Below are 11678 nucleotides of genomic sequence, written 5' to 3'. Positions count from 1 at the left end.
CTTGAGGGGGTTCTAAATTGACCCTTACAAGTCTGTAACTCTGACAGTATAGAGGGTAGACAGGCTTGAAATTGTAAAGTTTGAGAACTGCTCTAGATTGTAGAAGAGTGAGAGTGAGAATAGAACACTATTTTTGATATAGGCCTACAAATTATTATACACAATCCCTTATTTTTCAAGATAAAGACACATCCATATCACTCCATTTAGCCTATATACTTTAATAACATATTTTATTAATTAGGAGGACCTTTCAGCCTAAAATGGCTTTGTACCTGTACATTTCTGACTAATTAAGTATTCAATCAATCAATCAAAATGACCTAATATTGACATTGACTTGAGATTGTAGTCAAAGTAGGGTCTTCAAGTATCATTATTTATTACTCAATCGTATCTATATAGAGCTTGTATATATTGAAGAATTAATTAAAGCGGGGGGCGAGAGAGAGAGAGTGAGAAAGAAAGAAAGAGTGAGAGTGAGAGTGTGTGTGTGTGTGTGTGTGTGTGTGTGTGTGTGTGTGTGTGTGTGTGTGTGTGTGTGTGTGTGTGTGTGTGTGTGTGTGTGTGTGTGTGTGTGTGTGTGTGTGTGTGTGTGTGTGTGTAAGTAACAGACAGAGAGACAAGTCGGGCATGAAAGATGGAGCTCTCGGCGGCCGGGGATCGTGTGTTTGCCGCTGAAGCCATACTCAAACGCCGCGTCAGGAAGGTGAGAGAGAGGGTCTTATGTGACTGTGTGCGTGCAGATGTTCCCCAGGGGTGATCATCATGGCACGACTCCAAAATGCACGATGATGAAGCATGCATTTATTTGTTGAGGCCTTGCAATGTGTGCGGATGCCTTCATGGGAGCTAAAAGCTAGCAGGCAGGGTTGCCATGTCTCTTTATTATAGCCGACTTAGGGCTTGTTTTTCTGTAAAGTCGCTTGTAAATTTTGGTGGTTGCGGGGTTTTGTGGGCTTGTTTCTAAAGTTTAAGTTGCTTATTTGGGCTTGTTTCCAAATGTCGTTTAAACCAGTGCTGATGAGATTAATATGTATCTGGCAGATTAATCAATAAAATCAACTAAAAAAAGATTCCATATTTTCACATTTTCTTCAGGATTTTTTTTTTACGCGTAGTGAGCTTGTAGATCGGCTATTTAAAAAAAGCCAATGTATATAGGTTTAAAGTGCTCATGTGCAACTATGGCTGCTTTTGGGCTTGTTTTCATAGACCGGTTGCTTGTTTCTCTCGTCAAACATGGCAACACTGGCTAGCAGGCTAGGCTATCGGTCATGGCTCGTATTATGTTGGCATTGGAGGCAGAGCAATAAAAATAGCGACACAAAGAAGCAAGGAGGGAAAGCACACAACAAGCTCTTTAGCTCTAATGGAGGGGCCTTTATTTGAGTGCAAGCTAATGGTAGCTAACGCTGCACATTATTCGGTGTCTTTGTGACCGTTTCAAGTGAAAGAAAAGGCCAACACTACATGTACCCCCGGGTTATTTTCTTTAAAGCAGTTGCTATTAGTGAAATTGCTTATAACACTTGCTTATAACACTACAATATACACTGTAGAGTACAAGTTTAGCGTCCAAGTTGTAATAATAATAATCTTTATTTCATACAGAGTTGCAGTTCAAAGTGCTTCACATGCAGGACAGAAATCAAATACTTCACAATTAAGTCAGAAATTAACATAGCAGTCACAAGGCAAAACACAGAATATGCATAAAATCATAATAATATAATAAAAAATAAAGATAAAAGGTCAGGCATAGAGTTAGAATAATAAGAAATCCTGGGAATAACAATCAATGACTTTATAAACATGGCCAGGTATAGGTGATGTGTTCTATATTTAATGTATAGACCCCTTAACAGACGACGTCACGTCACACTGGTGGCAAGCGTCATACTGGTTGCAAATGAAACCCATTCTGTCAGGTCTTGCTAGGGCGTGCAGCACTAGCCAACACGCAAGAGGGGGTTTCAGCGCACCCCGAAACAACAGGTTGAGAATTGATTGCATGAAACAATCACCTGTGCATCCAGTCTCATGTTGGTAAACAAATAATTGGTCTATCCACAAGTTTCCTAGGGTGGAATTTGATTCAATCAAATCCCATCAAATCCAATCCAGTCCAATCAAATCGACAGGAAGTGATGCCCACAACCCATAGGAAACTTGTGGATAGAACACACACTTCAAACAATAACTTGTTAGTCTCGCGTTACCAGACTGTTGCCTCCCACAATTTTCAAATGTTTCCGGCAGTCTGGGACTCGGAAGCTCTGATCATGATTAGAATATAAACCGGATGTGGAGCCTCCTCTCCATTTCCGTTTTGTCTTTACAGTCGCGCAAATTTATCCTAATATAAATACAAATCATCTAAGTATACATAGCTTGCTGCTTAGCAGAAATGGAAATTAAAAAGTAAAGTGTAAAGATATTTTAAAATATATTTTCGTGAACGGAAGTGCCAGTGTCCTCTCTCGGATTTTGGGAGTTGTAGTTCCAGACTCTATATAGCATTCAGAGATTGTGGAATAGTTGTCTGGCTACGCGAGACTAATAACTTGTTACCTGCACGATTTATTCTTAAATTCCCACTAACGGATTATTTCAAGTGGTTAAAGTGGAACCAACTAGGTTTTTTCACACAAAAGTAAAAAACAACTCTTATTGTGTGAAATGTATTTTTAAAATAGGATGCGTTTCCAGCACATCTATATAAGACAACAAACAAGTTTGTCTGTATTCATCTAATCATCTTCACCTGTGTAAAAGCAACACAAAATGCATAATTGACCCACACTGACAGATGTGTTGAAAATCACACATCCTCTTTGAGAGTGCTAATACCCAGCTGTTTGTGTATGGTGAGCACTGCAATTATAGATAATTCATAGCTCAAGTTAATACAAAGTTTGGCAAAAAAATTAAATAAATGCTTGTTCAAGCCCTCATGCTGCTGGTGAGTCAGAGTGAAACACCACAAAAGTAAAAGGAAACTTCTACCCTGCAGTGTGGATTTTCATTGAATTGGATGTATGTGTTTAAATTTGTTATTTGTATATTGCGCTATTATTTGTTTTGATAATCCTTTCTCTTACAGGCTAGAGTTGAGTACCTGGTTAAATGGAAAGGATGGGCACTGAAGTAAGTGTTACTCTTTTTTCCCTCTACACCAAACCTTTTCGCCAAAAATAGCTGAATGTTTGGTCGCCTGTTATGAGTTATGACATGCCTAGAATATGGATGCAAGGGTTATGTGGTTAACCTACAATCTCTTGAGACATTTCTTGTTTTAAGATAGAAAGGTGGTGTGTGTGTGTGTGTGTGTGTGTGTGTGTGTGTGTGTGTGTGTGTGTGTGTGTGTGTGTGTGTGTGTGTGTGTGTGTGTGTGTGTGTGTGTGTGTGTGTGTGTGTGTGTGTGTGTGTTTTGTTCAGGCACAGCACCTGGGAGCCAGAAGAAAACATTTTGGATGACAGGCTGATAACGGGCTTTGAACGGAAGTAAGTACAATTGTGGCCTGATGTGATATAATATTAGATTCAGAAAAACAACAGTTCACAAAAGTTTTATAGACGGTAATAGGCAACACCTTTTTCTGTATTGTCTTTTTTACACACTATAGCAGCAGACACGACTTTTTTTTTCCAATAGCGGTTTACACCTTTAGAAAACGGGGTGAAAGGTTTAGGAAGAATGCTGATTTATCACACCCCTAGTTCAAGTTGATAGGTCTCTTCAATACTCACTCAGTCTGCCTGTTTCCGCTTTTTATACATTGATTGCATTTCTCTTTCAATCCTCATTCACTGTCCCGTTGTTAACAAGCACATTGTTACTGAAATGCCTTTTGTCTACTGCCAAGCCACTTGAAAGCAGCTCACTGGAAAGAGGAGATGTTTACAGGAAACCATAATGGTCCCATCAGTACAGAGTATCTGGGCCTGTTCAGACTTGAGGCTTCAAAAGCTCTCTGTCAAACTGATACACACACACACACACACACACACACACACACACACACACACACACACACACACACACACACACACACACACCTTTCATCATCATATCCTTTTATGTCACATTTTAATCTCATCCTCTTTGTTTCCACTTGGCCATCACAAGCCTGTTTTCTGTTGAAAAATAAGTTCTTACTTTCACTGCACTGTACTTTTATTTGTATTTTCATTAATTTATTAGCATTGTTTTTGGTGCAGATAAAACCCAAAAGGGAGCTGAGTTAATTGTTCATCTCAGTAACACTTGCTATGCATGCATTATAGACATGGGATGCATAGCAAGTGTTGCCTTTATCAACAGGATACATTCTAGTGGTTGTTCTTCTGACTTGCAGTTTACGTTTTCTTTTCCTTTGTTCCTTTTTCAGGGAGCAGGAGAGGGAAATTCACGGGCCAAAGAAACGGGGGCCAAAACCCAAAAACGTTGTCTTGAAGGTATTGTTCAGAACTCGCTTGTATCTGCAATGCAATCATTCCAACTTTTTTCAGCACCACCCTGCAAGACAATCAATCACATTGTCGTTGTGGTCAGGCTAAAACAAAAAAACAAAAAAACCTGTGAACAATAGACCTTTACAGTGAGCATATACTGTATATCCATATTAGTATATATTTTTATATAATTATTTATCTTATTCTTTTATTTTTAATTAAAACTAGCATATTGGCTAGCTTCCCTAATTGTAAATCACTTTGTGACCTCTCCAGGCTCGTTCCCAGAAAGGAGAGACCAGCTCTCGGTCCACAAATACCCGTCAGACTAAACCGCGCTCCTCTTCGACCGCATCCATCCAACCAATGCCCTCTGCCTCTTCTTCTTCCTCCTCTATGGCACCCTCTCCTAAACTCAACTCCCTTTCAGCCACCCATAAGCTAAAGAAAGACATTCGTCGTTGCCACCGCATGTCCAGGCGTCCACTCCCCCGTACAGACCCCTTGGCGCCCCCCTTCAGCGAAGGTGGCTTTCCCTCTCGTCCGCATGTCTCCCCCTTCTCTGAGACCGTCCGCATCCTGAACCGTCGGGTCAAGCCCCGGGAGGTAAAGCGGGGTCGAATCATCCTCAACCTGAAGATTACTGGCAAGCCAGGGAGGGGTGGGGGAAACAGGAGTGCTCCCGGAGGACGGCAGAACATCCCCTCACGCAATAGAATCATTGGAAAGAAGCAGGGTGAGGCTCCATATAGGCCATTCCAGCCCCCTGCTAAGTTGCTGGGCTTCCCCATGTACGGGAAACCCTTTGGGCTGCAATGTGGAGGCCCCGTCACTTTTGGAACATGCTCCACTACTGCACCCAGAGGAAGCCCCTCCATGTCCCAGCGTAAGTTTCCCGCTGTTCAACAGCGCCGTTTTGCCCCTGGACGTCCACAGGCCAAACCCAATGCAGAGGCTTCTGTAGCGGAATCACCCTCCAGCCAGAAACCCCAGGACCCTGGTTCTTCCCAGCCAACACCCAGCCAGCCTCACTCAGAACCGCAAAAGGACAAAAGCACCCACCAGTCTGCTTCTGCCCCATCAACTGACCAAACCTCAACAGCTTCCGTTTGTCTCCCCTCATCCCCATCCGGCTCTGCCTCTTCTTCCTTGGAGGATGAAGAGGAGCAGGCTGCCCTGGACCATTTGGGGACTTCAGATGGGGGAAGAAGGAAACTGCACAGAAACCCACCTAAATGCCAACCCTCCGCTTCCAACAACACAGCACCCCCTCCGCCCATCGCCCCTGGTAACCAGAGTTCGACCCCCGCTGACCCCAAAAGGGTTCCTGCCGAGGGGGACCCCGACTGGCATCCGGAAATGGCGCCGAGCTGTCAGGATGTGGTGGTCACGGATGTCACCACCAACCTGGTCACTGTCACCATTAAAGAGTTCCCCTCCCCTGCCTCCTGCCCTGCATCACCCTCTTCCGTGCCCGAGAATGGCTCCTCCCCTCCCAACAGCCTTTCCGCCCCTGAAGACCCCATCCTCCCCAAGCCATAGAAAGCTGCATTGTTGCGAAATTTCCATTGTTAACACGTCTTGCCAATATTGCCACTTTGGCCCTCTGCCCCCCCCCCCCCTCCCTTTACTTGAAGATGTTAAATGAAAGTAGTAATGAAATGTAATGTAACTTAACCGCCCAGCCAATGAATGGTAATAAGAACATATTTTTTGAAACATAAGTGTGTAAATTCGAAAGGGTCAGCTAATACAGCCCTTCCTTTCACGTAAATTGCCATATTTTGTTCACTTGCACAGCACTGACTCTTTTAGGACGCTTAGGTGGAAGTGGTATTTGTTTTCCTTTAAGTTACTTCAGGCATGCTGAGTTTAGCTTGTTTGGTGTAATGGAAATATCCCCAAAGTAAAACCTTATCAAGCACACTTAGTGTAAATGAAAGAGATGGATACTATTTTGATACAGGATTTACAGTGAAGGCTAGAATTGAATGCCTTCAGGTGTTATGCCAATTTCTCCCCACCCCAAGTTCATTGGAGGTCCAACTTATTAATGATAAAAAAGGTTATGTGTTTTTTGCACTTAGTTGGACTTACGGTATATTGCATCATTACAACGAGGTATGTACTTACTTACTGCATAAAAAAAACCCTCTTCTATGTTAACTTGCTATCATTTCAAGGCCTTTTCTTCTCGCTCTCTTGAACGCACAGGCATATACATATGAATAAGTATTTATATGCACGCACAACATTAGAAGCTACAAACGAATATACACAACAACAAAAAACATAAGATTTAACTTATTGCTGTCCTTGCCTTGTTTTCATGCCTGCCTTGTGTTTTTCTGTTTTTTCCCTCCTTTCTTTTTACAAACACCACGCTGGAATGTCTGCCAAGACTCTAAACTGGCCTGCTTTTTAATTGTGATAAGTATAAGAATACAGTGTAGTCTCCTTAACATTTTCTGTGGCAGGTAAAACTGTGTAACTCCTCAACTCCCGAAGGACTAGAAGAGCCATGCTGGTAGTTTTTTGGTGACTGATGAGTTTAATTTCATCAGCTATCTGGCAGTTCCATAGATAACTGCTATAGACTGTTTCGTAAGTCTATGGAAGCTCTACAGTTTCTAACACCACTTTTACCTGGTGAACATTCAGAGCAATTATGAAAGTCTCCTGCCACTGTGGCACTTGGAGCAAACCATTTAGTTTAATATCCTGCTATGGTCATTGGTGTGTTGCTGGCCAGTCCTTAAGCTAACGGTGCATTATTTGTGAAAGTTACTCTCTGCTACACAGGGCTAGTGTAGGCTGAGGCTGGCTCCAGATAAAATAGAAATGTATTTTCGTGTATTTGTTCTTGACCTCTCACTGAATGTTTGTTAAGTAAGGAAGCGGAGAAAAATAGTCCCTTGGAACTCCTTGACATTTTGAAAACGAATGGCAATTACATTTATGAATCCAGTTTGGATGACGCAAATAAGTATTAAACAGACATCTGATCCAGTGCATATAGAACTGCACATTTGATGTAATCATATTGCAATTTACATATTGCAATTATTGTGTAATGAAGGATACTCTGACAGTGCACATTGACAGTAATTGGTTTACAGACGTAATTGCCTACCCACTATTACTGTACATCAATTTGAATACTGACTGAAATACACTCCAGAAATCAAGGTCTGTAAGACCGTATGGAATGTTTGAAAGTGAAAGAAACCGTAAGAAAAGTTTCTTGAAACCTTACACATTGTAGACAATGTTGACAGAGCTTCAGCTTTTCTTAATACCACATATAGTGGAATATCTCATGTTTTTTTTGTAGCAGACTTGAGAGGGCATCCCGCACAGATGGGAAACTCTTGAGTCACTTAAGCTGCTCTATTATAATCGAAGAAGCGATACATCTTTTTTCGTGAAGTAAAAACATAATTTGCTCCAGTATAAGGCTGGCAGATATCTTATGCACAATAACCTTGATTTGTAAGTGAGAAGACACCCTAACCTCCATCTGTGGCTAGTTTGTGTGGTCTCCTTGGGGTGTTGGTGTGTGGGATTGGCTATATCTTCTGATTATTATATGTAGCAGTGGTACATGGGCAATTGTTGCTATATGGCTTCATATCCGTCCCAGTTGTGTTATGATATGTCTTAGTTTGGGATGCAGTGGTGAAAATGTTCTAAACGTTAAGTTAGCTTCTTGGAGTTAAAAATGGAAATTAGGCCGAGTTATGCATCTTCACACCTGGTGGTGGGATCTTGGGGTGCTATGAGGTATCCAACAACATTTTAATAACCTCTGGTGTTACTGCCATTCAGGAAACACACACCAGCCGTTGGCCAAATGGTGGATAATTTTTTCCCTTAATCAACTCATTGTGAGGTTAATGTTCACGCAACAGGTGAAATGGGGATAGGTGCTAGAATGGGATTTATCAACTATTGTCCCCAGTAGAGAATGTTTCCTGACATAGAACTGAGACCATGCAAGCCATTATAGGACCCAGTGTCCTCCTATCATGGGAAGAAAGAGCTGTAAGGGACAATAATTGCAGAAAACACGCCAGGTGTGCGTTTATACAGCAAAATCATTAGTGTAAAAATGTACCTACACGTGTATATGGGTCCATTTTAAGTTGAGTTAAATGAACACTGACCACCATTCTTGGCAGTACAGTAGTCAAATGGTTAGAGATATTGTCCTTTAACTAAAAGGTCATGTTCTATCCCCATAATATCTAGTTTGTTCATAAACATGTCCTTTCTAAAGTGCCCGTCGAGAAGACACAGAACACCCATTTCTGCTCCCCTATTGCAAATTACAAAATGTGCCAGCTAAAATGCCTGAAATGTAAAATTTTTAAACAGTTTGAAATGTTGGCCTCTTGATCTGCCCGGAAACTTTCATCAAGTTCACCTGAAGTACTTGATGTAGAAGTACAGTTTTATACAATATAATGTAAAAATAAACCCAGACTCATGACCATCTCTGGTGCTACCCCGGTCTCTAGAGGCTCTCCCACCATGCCTCTTCGTCTGGTGTTCCTGTGTTACGATATTTAAAACCTTCCGCGTGTTGCCTTATAGCTGCTCTCTTCATCCCAGCTGCACACCAGGTGACGTCTTCATCATCCGACTCCTTTCCATACTTCCGTAAATCTGCCGTGACTTGAAATTTACAGTGCATAGATACATTGGCACAAACTGCAATATTGTTGGGACTTATTTGAATTACACTTGTCGTCACCTAGCGTGCAAGGCGCTCAGCAACACCTGAGTACTTTGTGCATACTGTAGAACTCCATGTTTCTCTGAGCACATGATGATGAAGCTGTCGTGTTCTCCTGTCGTGTACTGTAGATTATTCTAGTTGTCAATACTGTATCATACTCTCAATGACTACATATGCTGTATCGTAAACATTTTGAATGGTGTAGAGGATACTCTTACAGTTTGTACCAGTGTAAGGATATGGCGTATTAGGTTACCTGGCAATGATTTCATCAGTCAATAGCTATGTTTTCTTTTCTCCTCTCTTCCTGTTTTACGGGGTAGCACAACTCGACTTAGTGGCCTATCTTTGTACCAAATAGGGCTCTTGATTCTTTTGTTTTCCCCTTTTAATTGTGATTTTAAATTTGAGGCGTAATTTCAAGGTGCTAGATGCGGCACTCATTGAAAAAACCTGTTAAAATACGAGAATGAAGTTTCAATGAAATTAATTGATTTCTTTGTACTGTATATTAATACTTTTTTTGAATTGTGCATAATGTTAATGTGATGCTTTTTGAGTGCCATTGTTTTTGTTTTGTTTTATTAGTCCAATATGGGTTTGATGGGATGGGAAACCCCAGCTGATGAACTTATGTGTTAAGACTGCAGTTGTGTGTCGTTAATGGTAATATGAATAATGTAAATGTATTGATGGCAATGATGACGACAATGATGTTAATGATGACGTGTAATGTATCTGAACTTCTGAAGCATGTTTTGCAAACCCTTATTGTACAGGTTATGTATTCAGTGTCATGTTACCTGTTACAGTTGCTTTTTGTGTGTTTCTTGTACAAGGCTTTTAATTAAAAGCGCTTCAAAAAGTCATTTGCTTCACTCATGAAGTGTGGTTTTGTCCTAATACAATTAATTGTATTATTCAGTAACATAAAATTCTGAAACCTCCGTCTTAAACAAGACACTGGATAGCCTTGATACATACACAGTATTTTTAAATTGAATTGTTTTCCGAACCACTGAATTTATTGATTTATTACATACGATGTAATCACCAAGGACTATTTTTGATCCCTGTTACCACTTCCTACCCCTGTTGCCAGTCTTAAGAGCTTGCTGGAATAATGGCAGTCTATATTTGAATAAGTAAATCAATCAAAGTTATAGTTTATTTTCTGAAGAGGACATTGATCTCTTTTGGTGGCGAATAGCTGCAGTACCCTAATATTCCACATGATGGTGCTGTGAACCATCTGTTCAGACGCTTTCAACCCACACGTTCAGACTGCAGTGCAGCCTTCAATGTTGAGAAAGTTCTTAGGGCAAATATATTGCTTAGGTTAAAGGTGTGAGCATCTTAGTGAATGTTAAAATTCTCAAAACTCCATTTCAAATGGCCATGTGGATAAAATGTATTTCACTGCATTTCCTGGATGAACAACGACTTGAATGGTGAACGAGCCTTCAGACCTGTTAAACTTAGTTAGAAAAGTACTCTGGAGAGGAGAAACAATGTGAACATTGCACATTCAATGTTTACTATTTTCATTTCCTTTCAGTCATTTTTACATTTTTATAATATTTCCACAAACTGATACATGACTTGCATATATAAAAGAAAATGTAACCCTATCACAAACAAACTAACTAACATACATACATACATCATCTTCTTCTTAATACCCATAGCCTCAAAATGATAAAGCCTTTGTATATATGGAGATTCTGCTCCTTGGGTGTTACTTGGCTCCCGAATTTGCAAACCCCCTTGATAATATTTCAGCATATTCTTCTCCCATAAATTCCACAACTGGACTTCAGACAAAGAGAAACTCATTCATGTCTCCTTGGAGAACATGTGTTTAGTCTTTTCAAATGGGGGTTTGCTCAGAATGAAAATGTTCGAGAACCACTGGCCTAGATAAGCCTATTTTATTTTAAGTTTTCTTTTCAAAATGTTGCTTCTAATGAATGCACATTAGTGAAGAAAAAACCTTGAGACGTGTATGATAAACAGTAGAGATCTTATTAATAAACCTTGAGACGTGTATAATAGACAGTAGAGATCTTATTAATGTGATTCAGTGCTGTTCGTTCAGAGTGGTGCATGGAGAAACAACGTGGCTTTGTCTTTTCTTGACTCCATATTAGGGATGGGACGTTATGAGAATTTGATGTCATGATTATTGTGGCCTGACCCATTGAGTAAGACTTTATATTAAGGTTGCGTCTATAATGCGTTATAATGCACTTAAGGCATTATAACACGTGTTATAAATGTTTATAATTATGCATAACTTATAACAAGGTTTATGAAGTATCATAACTTATAATAATATAATGTATAAGTGCTGGTCATAATAGTAAATTATACTTTAAGTAAGTGTTACCCTTAAAATGCCCCCTTTTGCCAAAAATAGTAAATAACACTTCTTATTAAACACAACCAAAGCATTGTAAGCTTGTATCTGCTATTTACA

The 11678-nt window shown here is 40.3% G+C and overlaps 1 protein-coding gene across 1 annotated transcript; it reads left to right on the top strand.

Annotated features, from left to right (window-relative positions):
• Positions 1-615: 615 nt before the first annotated feature.
• cbx6a (chromobox homolog 6a) lies at positions 616-10068 on the top strand. The gene is made up of 5 exons (XM_080456913.1): positions 616-709; positions 3107-3150; positions 3442-3507; positions 4395-4461; positions 4735-10068. The coding sequence occupies exons 1-5, from the start codon at positions 641-643 to the stop codon at positions 5998-6000; spliced, it is 1512 nt and encodes a 503-aa protein (XP_080313039.1). The 5' UTR covers positions 616-640; the 3' UTR covers positions 6001-10068.
• Positions 10069-11678: the final 1610 nt, after the last annotated feature.

The sequence above is a fragment of the Gymnoscopelus braueri genome (genome assembly GCF_963280865.1).
Source record: "Gymnoscopelus braueri genome assembly, chromosome: 2".
In the NCBI taxonomy this organism is placed as follows: Eukaryota; Metazoa; Chordata; class Actinopteri; order Myctophiformes; family Myctophidae; genus Gymnoscopelus; species Gymnoscopelus braueri.
The sequence above is the reverse complement of the archived record's forward strand: the minus strand, read 5'-3'. Positions and strand labels throughout refer to the sequence as shown.